This window comes from Nelusetta ayraudi, unplaced genomic scaffold, assembly GCF_046127955.1.
Source record: "Nelusetta ayraudi isolate G7.1 ecotype Tasmania unplaced genomic scaffold, CSIRO-AGI_Nayr_v1 ptg000067l, whole genome shotgun sequence".
In the NCBI taxonomy this organism is placed as follows: domain Eukaryota; kingdom Metazoa; phylum Chordata; class Actinopteri; order Tetraodontiformes; family Monacanthidae; genus Nelusetta; species Nelusetta ayraudi.
In genome coordinates, this window is record NW_027466117.1 from 41,381 (window position 1) to 60,181 (window position 18,801).

The window sequence follows — 18,801 nt, forward strand, 5'->3', positions numbered from 1 at the left end:
AATGCGGAAGAACGTCGGCAGCCCCGGAGCCTCGAGGACGAGGACGTCCTCCTCTCAGCCCACCAACCGTCACGGACGTCACGTACGTGTGAGCCAGAGGGCCAAACCAGAGCCAGCAGCCAATCAGAGCTCAGGGTTGGCCTCTAAAGTTACCAATCAAGATGGTGAAGGAGGAGGAGGAGGAGGAGGCGTCCAACTCTGTCCAAGGTCTGGCAAAGGTTGAGTGGATGGACAGCGACGCCTGGAGGTTCTGCAACATTTACAGACCACTTGAGACGTGTTGGTGTGTCCACTAAAACTCAACCTTTCATTTTATCCATCTTGAGAGCGTGACAAACATCCCTTCCTGAATCAAACTGCCTAAGGTCGTTGATCAGTAGCTGCGTTTCTATGACGCCTAGAATTGCACAAAACCTAAATCTGGCAATAAAAACTGGTGATCAACCTGGAAAAACCTCTCAGATATGGAATACCGCAAAAGTGTCATGGAAACACTTTGTTCACATTGACACGTCGGCGTACGGGGTCACGTGACCAGTTCACTGACCAGGAACAATGGTGCGTTATGATTGGACGGCGGAGGAGACGGATTATTTTTTTTACAACTCATCAAAGAGAAAAATAGAGCAACCACTCTGGACAGCAAACAACATGGAAATGCAGATTTATATGAGACATTTTGAACCTCCATCCTCCTCACAGGCAGATTTTAAGAGAATTACGGCTTACGTGTTGACACCATACAATTGTACTCTTGTCGAAATTTTAGAAATATCGTTTTTCATGGAAACGCAGCTAGTGAGTGGAAAATTATTAGTGGGGGATGAAAGTAAAAAAGAAAAAAAAAAGCTCTGGGAAAAGCTCTTGGTGGCGACTGTCTCGGGACGGTGTTGTAGCCGTTTCCCCGGATGTTGTGTCGAGGTGACACCATCAGTGGCGACACAGTCCAGCAGTCCGGCCTCCTCGGGCCATTGGCTGATATGGGCCTTTATAGTGGGCTGTAAGCTGAGGGAGGTGCCATCTTGATTCATGAGTGGGTCCAGAGGCTGTGTTTTATCGGCCGTGTGCCCTCAGACAAACAGCCTGGGCGCCGCCACTCGGCCTTCGCTGAGGTCTTGCCTCCCTCGGTGAGCGGTTGTTCCACTTTGGTCTTACAGACCATTAGGTCAACTCCCTGAAAAAGTCTCTGGTGGATTTTCAAACCTTTATTGAACCTTTATGTGTCCAAGAGTAGTCACATAGAGTGACAGTATATAATAAAAACACACGGTTCTCGAGGAGGTGCAACGGTATCTTGTAGGATGGGTGGGAGCTTTAGCACACCACGCTAACAAATGAAGAAAAAAACAACACTGATCGACACCAGCTGTGTCATTTCCATGACAGTTTCTTGCAAAATAAAAGCGATGGCTGGTGTTGACGCTCCACCTCTCATGGAAATGTATGGTGGAGTCAGGCAGCAGAGCGGCGGAGCAGATGAACAACGGCAACAAGAATTTCATCACTGACAGGCTGACTGACACTTGGGTCCGTTGCATTTATTCATTTAATACTTTGTTCAAGCAATTTCACCTAGGTTTAAGTTGCAAGGCCAACGTTTACTGATATATGTATATATATGTATATATTTTTATTTCCTTCTTCGCCTGAGAAGTGGAAAGTGAATCAATCCTCCCCTGGTCCCCACTGGCCGAACCACTAACTTCTTCTGCCAGCATTTCTCCTTTGACAACCCAGACAATCTCTGCTAAACAGAAACACCTAGCACGGTGGCGCCATCGTTTTGCTTCCGGTCGGTTTGGCTTTTCTCAGACCTTACAAGAAATTCATTACCGAGGGATCTACCTCAGAGCTCAGCCTTATAATTCACCAGTGGGAGATTAAAAGGGGCTTAGACACAGCGAGTGATCTCAATAACGGTGACAAGACGTCAGTGCAACAGTCAGCCCCGCCTGTCACTCACTTCCAGGCTCTACAAAGACCTACATGGAGACGACGTAGGCCACTTAATTGGCGTCAGGTTGCCTCACCTGGGGCACCACACAGCGAGCCAATCCGCTGCCCGCATTAATCACCACATACTGTGAGCTCCTCGTGGCAGCAGCGGCGGCTCATCCTTCACAGTTGGGCAACATAAGTGCCACATTGAGAGCCCAGTCCATTTAGTGCGATTAATCAAAACATCTCTCCGCTCTCCTAGCGGTGGGTCAGCCAATCCCTGCCACCGCACAGATGTCCTCAAGCTCTCGGAACCGGCGCAGGGTTTTTGTGACGTGCGAGGGAGGCAGTCCAAACATACGGCCAAGCTGTCGCGGTCTGATTTGTAAATTTGTAAACCAGTTTGGCAGGACATAAAGAGGGTTAGGGGGTAAAAGACCCAGAGGACGGGCCGAGATCACGCTAGGGAGACCCGACCAGCCGTGATTAATGCTAAGTGCCCTGCTGATAATCCCAGTACACTCCCCAACACACCCACCCGCCCAATCAAACACAGAAAGACGGATTATGATTTCCAATCCCAGCGGTCCCAAGATCCTGCGGCCGTTTGTGCCTGCTGTTAATCTTCATTACAAACAGATTTCAAACAGAACGTGCCAGTTACCACGTGTCAAAAAAGAAAAATGGATGTATGAGTGACTCTCGTTGTTGTCACCCTAAACGAAACTAATCACCCTGACGTGTGCAAAGGTTTAAAGTTCCAGAATCGCAGGACACAGGAAGTGGGTGCGGCGGATGGGTGATGCTGAACAGCGTCCAGCTGCTGCTCCTTGCAGCCGGGGCCGAGCGGTAAGCTCTCAAACCTTCTGACCCCACGCTGACCCAGTCAATCGTATTTTCTTACTATATATACCAGCCAACGGGCAAGTACTCGCTTCCTGCCCGCTGTTTTGCATCGCACAAATTAATCACAGTGCGATTAATTGATCACAGTCATCAATAGGAACGAGCTCGTACAGCTAATCTCTCATTATTGTTGCAAAAAACAGTAAATTGAATAAATCAATGGCTGATTGAAGTTAATATTTCCAGCTGCAGATGCTCAACATTGTCAGTCTCGCAATCAGATCGTTGCTGATATTGAAATACGACATTTTCAATACAAGAGCAGACAAGACAACAACGGCCAAGGGATTAAGGACAGGGGGGTCGTTTCCCCTTCAGCAGAGTGGCGGAAAACTGCTGCAGTAACTCCAGACAGAGCCAAATAACCGCACACATCATTTCACTTTAATTAAGACCTTGAATGGAGACCTTGAATGCGCTCGGCACTCTCAGGCAATCCATTACTTAATACATCGCGGTGACAGAAATTAAAGTTTTCTCTCAAAGCAAGTTTCCTTCTTTCTTCCCCCTCCCACAAAAGCACGGCCACAGCTAGTCCATCAGCTGGAGAAAGAGCCCAATCCCATTCAGCGCGTCGGTATTTGTGCGTTTATGGAAAACCCGGGGTACAATAATGGCAGAATAAAAGACGGCGGCGGAATAAAACACTCCATGTTAGGAGGTAATCTATCACTGCGACCACATCGTGGAGACACAATGCGATGGAACGCCGGTTGCCGCAGCGCTCCATTGCCCCAAGTTGTGTGATGACACGTATGATAAAAGACTCGGTAGCCACGGTGGTGGTGGTGGTGGTGGTACGCGGAATGGAAATGGCATAAAAATAGGCCATAAAAAGCCCAGGAGATACGGAGCGAAGCCTCGATGATGGCCATAACAAGTCAAGTGACTGGAGGAGGAGCAGCAGGAGGAGATGAAAACACAATGCAGAGGAGGAGGCGGCGGCGGCGGCGGCGGCCAGGTTGCCTGCGAGGCAAAACCACACGGACAACCATGTGGGAAGTATAATGTTTGTCAGGATGAGCGAGGGTCCCGACCTCGGCGCCGTTCATCACCACCAGGGGCCCCCACTTCATTTTGCACCAACAAACAAACAAACAGGAGAAAAATAAATAAATAAATAAATCACAGATCAAACACTGACACCGATTAAGAGCTATGATGGCAACGCCCAAACTTGGCCTCGTGTAGGTTCAACAGCATTGTGAGTAAAATTTGCAAATTGCAAAACAAAACCGTCACTAATACGCATCACTAGCTGCGTTTCCATGGCAGTTTTTCGCAAAATCAAAGTGATATTGCTAAAAATTTCGACAAAGTACAATTGCGACTTGCAGGCGTTTCCACTGAATGGTGTGAAGCGCACTTTTGCAATATTCCTCTGTATGGATACGTGTGAAAAACCACTTCACGAGAGCGTCAAAACCTTTGAGCCACATTTGAGAGGTTTTTTCCAAGTTTATCACCACTTTTTATCGCCACATTCAGGTTTCGTGCCATTCTAGGGGGTTGATGGAAACGCAGCTAGTAACGGGACGAGTGGCGGCAAACCCAACAACAAAAACCCAGAGGAAATGTCGGCGGCTATAAATAATCCTGCCCGTTTGTCGTGTCCCCCCCCCCTCAGATGTCGCTCATTACGATGATCTCAGACGCGTCAACGATGTCAAACTGTTGCATCGCTGGGTATCGATAGAGAGCGAGGGCTTATAAATCACTTAGCCGAGACGTCCGTGTGTGCGTGTGTGCGCATTTTTTTTTGTTTTATGAGACAGGCGTAAACACACAACAACAGAGGACGGTAGTGGGAGGGGTTGGAGTAGGGGGGGTGAGGAGGAGGAGACGGGGAGGGGCTTATCGGCCGCAAACAGAAGGCGGCCATCCATCTTCTCTGTGACCGTCTCTGTCAGCTCCATCACTGCTGCCATCGTCCAGCAGCACCTTCTGGCTCTCTGGGTCGGCCGGCCATCAAGACTCAAGAGGAACATTACGTGTATATGAAACTATTGTACCTGACAAACTAAGGAGAGCAGGCAGGGAAGCAGTGAAGAAGCCCGGGTCAGGTCCGGGCCAGTGAAACCGGCAGACCTGAAGTTAATCTCTCACATCAACTTCTGCTTGGTTTTGCAGTGGCGAGCAGGCGGGCAAAAAAAAAAAACAAAACCCATCAAACGCACCCACGCCTGTACTTTTAATTAGGCACGTGGCCCTGGAGACAGCAGGCCGTGTCTCTATGTGCGATTAAAGATAGGACTCTAATGAGGGTGGAGAACAGTGGAGCAGAAGAAGAAGAGGAGGAGGAGGAGGATGAGGATGAGGAGGAGGCGGGATGAAGTCACGGCGGAGATGTAGCGCAGGTCGGCTCAACTCAAACCAAAAAAAACAAACATCCCTGGGTGAGAACTTTTCAGGGCTGTCAAAGCATTATTTTATTTCATTGCGATTAATCGCAGAATCTTCATAGTTAACTGCGATTAATCGCAGTTTGAATACAGTATATCGTACTGCATATCTAAATATTCACATAAACATTCTTTCACTGTTGAGAACATCCAAAGCCGTAATAAACAGCGTCACAGCATCATTGACCCTGAAAGACCACACGGACGTACTTTGACTTTGAGCTCGCTCCTCGTGCAGCCGCAAGGCCCCTTTGACAGAAAAAAAGGAAGCCATCACACACCTTCCCAGGTAAGGGTAACGAGCAGCGGCACGAGCTGCAGCTTTTTTTTTTTTTTTTTTAACGACAGGCTCGGGACATATCTGGGGAGGGGATGAGAAACGATAATTTGCCCGCTGCTTTAATGGGATGATGGTTATTCCGCTGCAGAGTTCACGTCCCCCAGCCTTGCAGCGGGGGAGGGAGGGAGGATAGCGAAGAGGGCGGAGACACAGAGAGGGCGGGGGCGGGTGTTAGCGAAGCACATGCCTCCAAAAATAACCCCCCTAGTGGTGGTGAGGAGGTATAAATCAACAGGGGAGGACATTTGGCCAATGTAAAATATGTCAGCGCGTAATTGAAAAAAAAGACAAAGACAAGATGCTTTACTTTCCACACTCGATGGGATGGGAGATGGGAGTTGTGTGAGTGTGTGTGTGTGTGTGTCAGTACAGGTCGGCGAGCACCACTTAACCGGCCGCTCCCCTGGGAGCTACGAGCAGCGTCGTCACCCGACTGCCTAATCAATCCGTTAGACTCCACCAACCGCACGGCACGGAAACCCACAAACACCTGGAGGCGAATGAGGGGGGGCGGAGGGGTTGTTGACGGGGTGCAGCAGCTAATGAGCTAAAGGTTAAAGTCGGGAGGGGGGTGGGGGCCCCCGTCTGCATTTTAAACGGGATCCCGCGGATGACGGAAATGGGGTTCATTTGCGTCGGCCGGGTGAAACATTCACTGCACGGAAGAACGAAGACGCCCTTGGGCCGGATGACCCGGTGGTTCCACCAGCGGGCGACACAGAGGTCTCCTCCCCCTCATGCACAAGGAAAATAAATCAACTTTACTTGGGATGCGACGACGGCTTTCGAAAGGTATCCACGTTCATTTTGAAATAAATGCAACCTTGGGGACAAGAGGTAACCGCTAACTGTGGCCGCCAGCGGCTCCGTTTGCTTGCATCTGGCATGAAGGTCCTTACACACCGGGCAATGAGCCACGTGAAAATTAGATTTTTCAACGGAATAAAAGATTTTTTTTTTTTTAAAGTGTGGCGACAGAGAAGTTGTGTTTTTTTACGTGTGCAAAAAAAACGAACCACCGCCTTATGTCGGCTTTTACAAGTCCGACATAGGAGGAGATGGTTGAGCTCAACGCGGACCTTTAGACTGGCACTACGATAAATCCAATGCCTTCGGCGAGCGAGCCGATTGGTGGAGCTTTCCGCCCATCACGTCCCAACACATCGGACTGGCGACGGAGCAAAGAGCCGTCGGCACTCGTCAGTGTGCAGTCACTTCCTGCATGTCGCCGTGGCTCGTCGGCCGCGTTGAAACCTGAAAAACATCGGCGTCCAGGTTCTAAAGCGACTGTCGAGGGAGGCGGAACGACAACCATGAGACTGAGTGGGAAAATGCATTTGACTGGAGGTTGGCAAGACGGACGGGACACACACCATGTCCTTGAAATAGGAGAAGCAGCACAGGAGATATGTGAAAATAAAGTACAAAGTAAACACTACTTAATAAAACAATGACTTATGAGAAGCACAAACAAGGCCCTGGGAATGGATAAATAAGTCATTGCGGTCGCTGGTGCTGCAACAAGATGGGCTGAATAACTTGGGGGTAGGGGGTGGGGGGGGGGGGGGGGGGGATCTAATAAAAAACCACAGAAACTCCAGCAGGGTCCATCGGTTATTGCAGCGTGACCTCTGCGTCTCCTTGTCCCCCAGTCTTGATAACCAGTGCTCCCAGTGCCGCCGGCACCTCCTTCCTGTCCGGATCGGCCGGAGCTCAGACAGAGCTTCCCGCTGCCAGTGTGTGAAGTGGACCAACCAGCACCACCGCCACCTGCTGAAACAGCTCCACCTGCTGCGGCAGGCCTCCACTGAACCACCGGTGCCGAACTCAGCCAGCAGCGACAGGAGGGCGAGAGGGAAAAGTCTGGGCTAATATTTGCGTACGCAGTCTCCTCCTCCTCCACAGCACGGCGGCGGCACTTTAAGGGGGGGGAGCCCTCTCCTTGTAGACACACTCTGGTCCCCAACAAGCTCCCTAATTAATCACTCTGCTCTGATGGAAAAGAAAAAAAATGTATGTCTTACTTCTAAAGGGGACAAGCGGCGGCGGCTCTGTTCGCATGTCAAAAGAGAATTTCATTTGAAAGCGCGACCACAGAGCGTATGGCTCAACACAAAAGGCGGCGTAATTGAAGCATCTGCATGTAAATAAAGCACAATGCCGCCTCAGCGCAAAGTGGCTTTGAGCTCAAACGCCGCATTGATTTTCAATCACGGCGGGAGGAGGATGAATAAAAAAAGCTGGCCAAGTGTGCCGGCCGGCCCAGGAGCGGGACAGACAGCCGCCGTGGTCCAAGAGAGGGAAACCAATGAAAACCCTCCACCGGTCGGGTGGGGGCAGGGGGGGACAATCAAGGACAAAGAGGTTTAATTGAGGTCTCGCGACTCTCAGCCGGAGCTCAGCGACGAGCAGAAGGACGGTGGACGGCGGCCGGGGCGCGAGTGTGGACGCAGGCTTTAATCTTTTCAATCAAGGCCGTGGAAACACACGGAGCCGCGTTACGCAACAGCTTTCCATCGGCCGCGCACCAGGCCGAGCCAACCAGCATGGCAGAGAACATACAGAGAGAGAGAGAGCGAGAGAGAGAGAGAGAGAGAGAAAATGATCAAAGCAGAGGGTTCGACAAATCAATCAGCTGAACAGGAAAACCCAGCGAGCGGCCAATTGATCTTCTTAAGAGCTTTCAGAGGCCACGGCGAGGAAAATAGCCGCCGATAGCGGCTGATGTGTGAAGTCGATACAGATTAAGTCAACGATCCCCGACCCCGATGAAATATCAACCGCAGAGCGACGTCCATCTTACGCAGAGTCATTAAAGCTGCTCGCCGTGCCAGCTTCACAGCCCTGGATCTTTATTATGAAGAGAAGAAAAGAGAAAATTGACGATGTGCGCAGGAGAAAGTGATTGATTGGAATCAGAGCGTCAGTGCGCGTTAGGTCAGTGCGCGTTAGGTCAGTGTTCAGTTAAGAAGGAACATTTTAAAAAAAATAAATGAGTAAATGACGCTGCCAGGAGGAGAAAAGACGAATACGCATTGAAAAGAAACGTGGCAGAAGTGCAGCGACGTCGTTCAGGCTGATCCACTTTCCACCAGAAGGTTAAACAACAACAACAGCCAAACAACAACAACAACAACAACAACAACAACGGCGGCGGCGGCGACGACGTGGAAACGACAAATAACCTCCAATAACGGAGCAGGTGCCGTCGCGCTCGACGATACGCTAATTGTTGACTTTGCGTCTTTGACGTCGGCAGCTGTTGTAAGAGAGAGAAGCTAAAAATAACCCGGCGGTGGCTGCCGTCCACTGTGGTGGGCAAAAAAAAAAAAGAATAAGAAAAAAAACACAACAATGGCAGCGGCGCAGCCATCTGGAAGGAACCTGGCAGGACGCTTGAATTCCTGTCAAGAAAAAAAATCAACAACAAAAAAAAAAAATCCAAGGACCTCCAGTTCAGACAGAAGGAGCTGGAGATAAGTGAGGGAGGTCTGCACTCACTCTCTCACTCACTCACTCACTCACCAAGATCTGAACAATGTCACACAGTCAGAGTATTTCAAAAAAAAACTCACAGTGACCTTTAAGGGTTAAAGGTCACAGGCAGATAGTTTTTCACAAAATAAAGGCGATATTTGTAAATAAATTTCCACAAAGTCCAACTGTGATTTGCAGGTGTTTCCATTGAATGGTGTGAAACGTATCAGCCGTCATTCCGGTCAAATCTGGTCCCTGGTCAGTGAACTGGTCACGTGACCCCGTACATATGCCTCTACATGGATACGTGTGGAAAAACCACCTGATGAGAGCGTCAGAACCTTTGAGCCATGTTTGAGAGGTTTCTCCAAGTTGACATGTTTCCATCACCAGCTTCTTAATTTCATATTAAAAGGTCTTTCTAGGGCTCCTGTGATGCTCAGCTGAACGGCGCTCGACCAGCTGAGTCGCTCTCAAACGCCTCCTTCAGACCCGCCAGTCACCTCTTCGAGGCTCCGAGCGTCAAGCAGTCATGTGACCCAGAGGAGAGTCAGCTGACAACCAGCGCGGCTGTCAAGTGTCCCAACAGGAGCTGCTGCGCGTTTCACCGGCCGCCTCTTACTTACTCACTATTCCTGATTTATTCAAGAGGAGGTCAAACGGGACAGGAAAGGAGACGGAGGAAGCAAATATTACAGCGGGGACGGAAGAAAAAGAAAAAAAAACCTCATTAGGTCTGCAGCAGCTGGATCAACGAGCGCCGAAGCTCAGAGACGGAAACAATCACGGTGGGACTGAAGGCGGGGGGGGCGGGGTTTTCTCCGCTGCTCAGTCAGCGCTCTAATCACAGTAGCAGCAGCAGCAGCAGCAGCAGCAGCAGCAGCAGCAGCAGCCGTCATGTGTGCAAACATTCTTTAAGCTGCTTCATCAGCATTGGCAACTTTTGCAGAGGAAGTTTGGAGCGGTGTTACATCACTGGGACAATGTATTAGAGGTTAGTCCGCTCTGTGGTCGGATGTGTTTTTAAACTACCAGTCAAAGGTTCGGACACAACTTCTCATGAATTTTATCTTTACAACTTTCTACACTGCAGGTAGACACTGAAGACATGAAACACGTGAGAAGAACATGTGAAAGTGCGCAGCAAAGAAAAACACCTTCAGTAACTTTAAAGAGGCATTTTTATGAAAGGTGGCTATTTTTGAAGAATTTCAAAATAAAATGTGTTTCAGTTATTTTACACTTCTATTGTTTCGTCCATAAATCCGTGCGTGTCCATACGTAGTTTGGATGCCTTCAGTGAGAAACGGCAACATCAATAGTCATGAGAATGAAAGGATAGACATCCAGTTCATAGTGTGTCCAAACTTTTCACTGGTTGTGTAAATTTAGAAGAAAGAAACAAAAATCTAAATTCAAAATCCTCTTACTGGGCTGAAATGACAAGTCACACGTTCTCACTCCACACAGTTAATTAGTTTGAAGTCTGCACTACCGCAGAGAAACAAACAGGAAGAGTCCGACCAACTGCACATTATTCAGACTGGCCTTATTTAAAAAGAAGAAGAAGAAGAAGAAGGTCAAGGAAGCAGAGAGCAAGAGAGTGTTCGCAAGGTTGGGAAATGAAAGAGGCGGAACTTGGCGCATCCGTCACTGTCGCCCTGCAAAGTAAAAAGCCCCAGCTAAAATAAAGAAAGAAATAGATGAATAAAAACTATAGTTTGTCTTGCAGAAGTGACTTGGCAAGGACGTGGAGGTGCAGCATGGATGGAGTTCAGAGAGGAGACGGAGGAGGGCTTCACACCAAAACTATTAATGTGTCACATTAATTATAGATTATAGTTGTATTATATTAATATAGTAAATATTTCATCTCGTCGACAGCAAAAACAGAGCCGACTGTTCTGTTCTGACAGTCACACACACACACACACACACACACACACACACACACACACACACACAGGAGGACGCTTGCCTTACCAGAAACACCCGGTAAGCATCTTTGCGGGTCATGACTCCCCAGCAGGGGTCGGTGTCGTTGTACTTCACACTGCCGGCGCTGCAGGAGTGGTTCCCACTGTTCAAGAGGACAAAAGAACAAACAGGCTTTAAAATCATCAAATCACAGATCAGACCAAAGTGTACACACTGGACTGTTGATGTTCTCAGAGGAAGAGGGCATTGGATCTTGGGAAGATTTGAACGTTGCTCCAATCTTTCATATCAATCCGCATCAACACTGGTTTATAAACTCCAAGTCTTTCCTGCTTCTCCAGAAGATTAAATCACTGAGAACTTCATGGCCACAAAACTCTAAAAGGCCCTGAAATTAAACACAAGCTAAAAATCGTAAAAAAAAAAAAAAAAAAAAGTTCTATCAGTGTTCTGGGACGTGAAGCCTGAGCTCACCCACTGTACCAAATACTGAACGCCCTCCGAGCTCAGCCAATAGAAGGGTAATAAAAATGTGTCCTGGGGAGGGTCAGCACGCCTGTTGCAGCAGCAGCAGCAGCAGCAGCAGCAGCAGCAGCAGCAGCAGCAGCGGCCAGATGTTATTTTCTCAACCAGGGATTCAGGAGGCGACAGCGGCACCAAGCAGCTTTCAAAACTTAACATTAACTTAACGTTGTAAAGTGCATCTGCCGTCGTGTTTCCTGTTTAAAATGGGAATGAGAAAATTCCAGTGAAGTTTCCACTGACTCAGCTGTTGCAGAGCGAGTGTGTTGCCAAGTTCTGGCCTGGCCAGAGGATGGCAGTAGTGGTAGTTTGTCAATTTCCCCCTGGTGTAGTTATTCGGAAATATTGGCTTTTTTTTCTCTCCAAGACAACGATTTGAAACTCGCATCCCTGATTGTTTGACGGTGAAAAACACAGGAGGACTGGGTGGAGCAGCGGGTGGAGCAGCAGGTGGAGCAGCAGGTGGAGCAGCAGGTGGAGCAGTGGGTGGAGCAGCGGGTGGAGCAGCGGGTGGAGCAGCGGGTGGAGCAGCGGTCTTACCAGGCGACCTCCATCAGCGAGATGGGCACGGCTGCAGCGTAGATGGCCAGGTCTCCGTACAGGTAGACAATGATGCAGATGTAAAACATGTTGACGCCAACTAGAGGAGGAGACAGGAACAGCAAGACATTCAGCTGATTTATTTTGGGGGTGGGGGAGAGAGTCTCTCTCTCTCTCTCCCTAACTTTGTTTCGCCGCCCAGTTAAAAATATCAAAAGCACTTAATCCCAAAAAGCAGGACTGCAGAATTCCCAAAGAGCCTCGGTGTGACCGACTCTCAACCATCTGCCGCCTCCTTTCACTCCCCCTCCGACACTCCAGATCCCAGCAGGCTTCCTCTGCCAAGGCCAGGTGGGCGGGGCTTTGAGCAGCAGACACATCGGCGGCAGTGGCGGGCGTTGCTGCACATCCATCACACCGTCCACTGGCGCTGGGAACGTCCAACTGCCCCCCCGCCCACCGCCTCATCCTCCCACCCCCCCACCCCAGCTAATTCATTACCAACGAGGAAATTAGAGCACAGACTCCATTAAAGGGACATAAAAAAAGTGACAGATTTACAGGCCGACGGCCCATCGCGGCCATTCCTCCACCAATCAAGAGGCTGCAGTCGGCCGTCAAACAGCTCAATGAAAACTGTGACACAGGTCAGAAACAAACAAAAGTGGCAGCCGCATAAACAACCACTCAATTCATGGATGAGAAGAGATTAAAAAAAACAGCTTTAACGACTCGATAACGACACAAATCAAACACCTTGTGGAGCTGCAACAAGCCGTTATTTATTATCATCAACTCCAGGCTGCAGCAACGGACTCGATCAGACTGACTCGCACTGTTCCAGTCACTAGTTCTGAAAACTGTGACCCTGAGGGTGACCCAGCTCCTCACCCTGTTCCTGAGGGTGACCCAGCTCCTCACCCTGGGCTCCTCACACTGAGCTCCTCACCCTGGGCTCCTCACCCTGGGCTCCTCACCCTGTTCCTGAGGGTGACCCAGCTCCTCACTCTGACCTCCTCACCCTGACCTCCTCACCCAGACCTCCTCACCCAGATCTCCTCACCCTGTTCCTGAGGGTGACCCAGCTCCTCACCCTGACCTCCTCACCCTGACCTCCTCACCCTGGGCTCCTCACCCTGTTCCTGAGGGTGACCCAGCTCCTCACTCTGACCTCCTCACCCTGACCTCCTCACCCAGACCTCCTCACCCTGACTTCCTCACCCAGAGCTCCTCACCCAGAGCTCCTCACCCTGTTCCTGAGGGTGACCCAGCTCCTCACCCAGACCTCCTCACGCAGACCTCCTCACCCAGACCTCCTCTCACCCAGAGCTCCTCACCCAGACCTCCTCACCCAGACCTCCTCACCCAGACCTCCTCTCACCCAGACCTCCTCACCCTGACTTCCTCACCCAGAGCTCCTCACCCTGTTCCTGAGGGTGACCCAGCTCCTCACCCAGAGCTCCTCACCCAGAGCTCCTCACCCTGACTTCCTCACCCAGACCTCCTCACCCTGTTCCTGAGGGTGACCCAGCTCCTCACCCAGAGCTGCTCACCCAGAGCTCCTCACCCTGACTTCCTCACCCAGACCTCCTCACCCTGTTCCTGAGGGTGACCCAGCTCCTCACCCAGAGCTCCTCACCCAGACCTCCTCACCCAGACCTCCTCTCACCCAGACCTCCTCACCCAGACCTCCTCTCACCCAGACCTCCTCTCACCCAGACCTCCTCTCACCCTGACCTCCTCACCCAGACCTCCTCTCACCCTGACCTCCTCACCCTGACCTCCTCACCCTGTTCCTGAGGGTGCTCTAGCCCAGCCACCCTACAGAAGAACCTCAGTTCAGCCGCTTGTATCTGCGATCTCGTTCTTTCGCTCGTCACCCAAAGCTCCTGACCAGAGGTTAGTGTGGGAACGTAGATGGAGCGGTGAATCCAGAGCTTCTCCATTGGGCTCAGCTCCTGCTTCACCACCACAGATCCACCTGAGGCAGGGTCTCTCCATGGCCTCGGACTCGGAGGTGCTGATTCTCATCCCATCTCTCATCGTTATTTTATGTATCTATTTACTTATTTTTTCAAATTCTGCAGCCCGCTCTGGGTTTGATTTTAAAAAACTAACTCACGCTGTCACACAGAGACTCCACTTGTGCTATCGATCGCACGGCTCAGCCGCTGCAAACAACAGCAATAACAACGCCGCCGCCAGCAGCTCCCTGCAAACACGTCCCATTTATCTCTTTTCTTGCCGGGCCAGTACCTCGCTCTCCACGGTGACATTTACGCAAAAGTCACTCAAGTATTAAAGATGAACGTGTCGGTGTTTGGCTCTCATTAAAGGCCGGCCCGCAGCCCGGTCCATTAGTATTCACCGCCATGGCGCCCCGTGTCATCAGCGGGGCTGGGTGCAGAGGGGGGGGGTTGCCTGGAGGAGGGGAGGTGGGGGGGGGGTCAAGTTTTAGAGACGCTGCACTCGCCGCTGCTGACTCCGCCTCCCGTTGCTGGAAGGAGAGGAGGGCTGAGGCAAGACGCTGATGCAAGGACGGCTCGGCTCGGCTCGGATCAGCTCGGCCCGGCCCCGTTGCCACCCCCCCCCCCCACACACACACACACATCTTGGTGACTTTAGCCAAAGTCGTCTTGCTAATCAACTTTCAAATGGTGGACGTGAAGGTGAGAGTAGCACCTTCCCTCCCCGCAGCGCAGCGCCGCCGCAGCAGCAGCAGATAAATCAGCCCTCCATCAACATTCCCGTCAAGTGGCTGCAGGTCGGGCCGACACCCGTGGCCTTAATCCAAAGCTCCGCCCTCCCACCCCACTCCCCCTCCCCCTCCCCCTCCCGCCGCCCCCGCGTCAATTTCAGTGCAGGAGGAAGTCGATGCCCTCTAAGAGCATCTCCTCAACAGCAGGAGGGGGAGGGGGAGGGGGGCAGTGGGAGGGGCTCTTAATTGCCTTCCGAGAGGTGCGGGACAGGAAGACAGCGTGCAACCGGCACAGAGGAAACGCTGGTTATTACACATGGTCGCTTCCATGGGCGGGCTGGCTGTGAAAACTCCTGCTGGTGCGGCTGAGCAGCGAAGCTCCGATATCATTAAAACCCCGACAGCGCTTCATCAATATGGAGGGAGCGCCACACTTTATTGCACTCTTTGGTCTCTCCTTCTATTTCCCATTGGAGTGCCACTGGAGGGGAGCTTAGCCCTCTGTTTGACAGCCTCCCGCCAGAAGGGACACTTTGCAGGACCTTCAACATGTTCTGGCCGAGGGGCAAGAACATGGGGAGAGAGAGGGGCGGAGCAAATGCTAGGGCTGGGATTGGCTGGGGGCGTGGCCATCACGAGCCTGGGGGATTGGTATTGATTTCAAGATAGATAGAAAGATAGATAGATAGATAGATAGTGTGTGTGTGTGTGTGTGTGTGTGTGTGTGTGTGTGTGTGTCCAGACAACAACACCACACGCGTTGCTCTGATTCACTTCTGATTAAGAACCAGCGAGCGGACGGAGGGGGAAGACAGAAGGCGAGGAAACTCATTTCCTTATTGGCCGATCAATGTGTGCGTGTGCCTCACCTGCGCGTCTGCACACACACACACACACGCAGCACACACATACGCAATACGCAGCCACACACACATTGTGGGGGGGGGTCAATTAGCACACTGCGGCTGTAGCGGTGGGACGCCACGCACGAGCGTGCACAGGGCACACACGTGCTGCTGCGAACACGAGCCTGCGTCCTGAGCGCTGTGTGCCGTGTGCACCACCTAGTGGCCACAGGCTGACACGGTTTGGACGGCACGTGCGGGGGCGGATGATGCTGTTGGCGCTTTGACATTTGACAACAGCAGAGACGCCAAGGGGAGCCAAAGCCGGAGGAACACAGGTGAAAGAAGAATGAGGAGGGGGGGGGGGGGGACAGAAGAAGAAGAAGAAGAAGAAGGAGGAAGAGCACGGTGGAGCTACATGTTCCTGTGTGTCTCAAGGTGAGCAGGACAAAGGTTTCACACACACACACACACACACACACACACACACACACACACACACACACACACACACACACACACACACACACACGTAGATGAAGAGCCTTAATAGAGTCTCAAACAGGTCATTACAAGCAGACATTTATACACATGTAATTACATCCAATTAAGCCTCTTGTGTGAGCTGCACAGCAAAGGCTGAGACACACCACCTCCTCCTCCTCCTCCTCCTCCTCCTCTTCCTCCACAGAGCTAATTGAGTCACAGGGAGGAAATTACCTTTGTTGAAGAACATGGAGGCCATCTGACCCATCTCCACCCGCTCTGTGATGTCGAAGGGATCGGCGTGGCCCGCCGACCTCTCTGCAGACACACACACACACACACACACACACACACACACACACACACACACACACACACACACACACACACACACAGAGAACTGCTCTTAATATTAAACTTAATAAAAAAAATTTGTGTCAACGTGTCAACAAAAACAACGGTGGGTTGCAGCCCCTGTTCAAACCTCATACGAGCTGTAAACTGTGGGTAATTGGTGTTTGTTTTTTAACCTGGGACTGGTGATGCCCCCTACAGGCCGAACGAGGAGGAAAACTATCCAGACTTGAAATCTCGTCCTTTTTTTTGTCACCGCGGGACAGAGAAGTGAGCTGGGACTTACGGACGGACAGGATGGGCCTGGTCTCCGGCGCCGAGCGACCTCGGCCGCCGCCGCCGCCGTCGTCGTCGTCTGAGAGCTCGGAGGCGGAGTCAGTGTCGTCGGTCTGCGTGGGAGGAAGAACGACGGGAGTTTAAATAAATAAATGAGTAAACAAACAAACAAACAAATAAATGAATGAACCAGCCGTCGCTGGGTTTAATTAGCAGGCCACTGATATAATAGCTGCATGCTGAGAGGTGAACAAAACAAAATGCACATTCAGAATAAGAAAAAAAATATATTACACGGAGGAGATTTTTTTTTTTAATTGAAATTTCATGAATAAAGTGGAAGTCAACAGGAAACTGCTACTCCACTGAGGTTGTGCGCAGAGCCTTTCAAATAACAAACAATAACAACTGAAATGTTTTATACTCAACAATTTGCTGATAATTATGACAATAAACATCTCGTTGCTCTCAGTCAACAGACTTTGTTGTTGTTGTTGTTGTTGTTGCTGCAGGGCCATTTCCTAATTCAACAGGGGGCGCTCACATCTCCACCTTCAACCCACCCAAGCCTGGAGGCCACATGAATGTTCTTTCGCATAGAACATCATGACTAGATCCAGTAAAATAGAATCTCTTTTACTACCATCATGCAGAACCTGCAGATTCAATGAGTTGGACTTGAAGGTCCAAGTCTAAAAAGTCTTAACGCTGATAATCTGAGACAACGGCTATCAGCGGGGTATTGCTTTTCCATCATCGCAAGCCAAAGAGACAAACAGGCATCACTCAGGGACAAATGATTTCTCAGTCCGCATTGTTTCCAGAGCACACAGGTGGGCGCTGCCAGGAGGACTGGGAGCCGTTTGGAAGCCGTGAGTCACGGACGGTCGTTTTGCTGCTCAGACAGACGCCAGAGTGGCACTCGGAACTCCTCCACCAGAAACAAAAAGAGGCTGAACGACTTCAGCGAAGACAGGAGAAGGAAAATAAAACATTAGAGGCCAGTTTGAACCGCTACAAATTCGCTATTTACGCGACAGATTTACTGAGGCTCGTCTCCTCCTCCTGGCCAGACGTCTGGATCGGGTCGTGAAAGGAGTCCGCAGACGACAAGCGCGGGAAGATTTGTCTCCCGGCTTTGGCCATTAAAATACTCAGTTCGGCCTTGGTTGCTGTGGCAGTGGGAGTCTCCCCCAGTCGAGAGCCATACTGGAGCCCACTCACCTCTTCCTGCTCCCTCCGCTTCCAGCGCAGCTGAGCGTTGGCGGCCGCCATGGCCTCGATCATGAAGGTGGTGGTCATGTAGCTGCAGCAGGGAAGGAGGAGGGCAAATGCACTGAAACTTTCAAAATAATACGTTGCTTTTATTTTATTTTTTTAATAGTTAATAATGATACCTGTGCTTCACCTGAGGCGCTTTTGAGTTGCATTCAATGTCAACAGCACCTTGTTAATAATCACATCATAAAGGCATGGTGGATTCTCATTCTAATCTTCGTGAAGGTTTAGTGACACCTGGTGGCCAGACTCGAGAGCAGCGGTTCTCAACTGGTGGAGTCTCAACACCCACAGCTTTCCTTTTTTTTTTTCTTTCCTTTCCTTATAATGACGTCACGACCCAAATTTATTCCACAAAATAAAAACGGCAGCCCGCTTTCTATCATGAACAAACGAAAGAAATTATTGAAATGATTAAATTGAATATGCGCTACGGTGGTGCAAGCAGGTGCAAGCAGGTTGAGGGTTCTATTCCCGGGCCTGGAGCCTTTTCTGTGGCTTCCAGGTTCTTCAGCTTCCTCCCACAGCCCAAAACCATGCTTGTGAGGCGAATTGGAAACTCTAAATTGTCCATAGGTGTGTGTGTGTGTGTGTGTGTGTGTGTGTGTGTGTGTGTGTGTGTGTGTCCTGCAAAATGCATTCCCAACATTTTCTCTATAAATATATATATTTATAAAAACATATATTTCTGTAATCTGTTTTATTTATTTTATATAAACTTAATTTAGTTGATAATTTTATATTTTTATTTGAGTCTCGGGGTGGGAATATATAAAGATTATACTTCTTCCTTCCCCTTTT

General features: G+C 50.3%; 1 protein-coding gene across 2 annotated transcripts in view; it reads right to left on the reverse strand.

Moving 5' to 3' along the window:
- slc38a12 (solute carrier family 38 member 12) overlaps positions 1-18,801 on the reverse strand; it is a 33,145-nt gene that overhangs the window by 12,323 nt on the left and 2,021 nt on the right. For both annotated transcript variants that reach the window (XM_076041416.1, XM_076041415.1), the window contains exons 4-8: positions 17,947-18,028; positions 16,733-16,835; positions 16,327-16,410; positions 12,064-12,163; positions 11,047-11,143 (exon numbers count right to left, since the gene is read on the reverse strand). In XM_076041416.1, the coding sequence (XP_075897531.1) occupies positions 11,047-11,143; positions 12,064-12,163; positions 16,327-16,410; positions 16,733-16,835; positions 17,947-18,028 (466 nt within the window). The remainder of the gene's footprint in view (positions 1-11,046; positions 11,144-12,063; positions 12,164-16,326; positions 16,411-16,732; positions 16,836-17,946; positions 18,029-18,801) is intronic.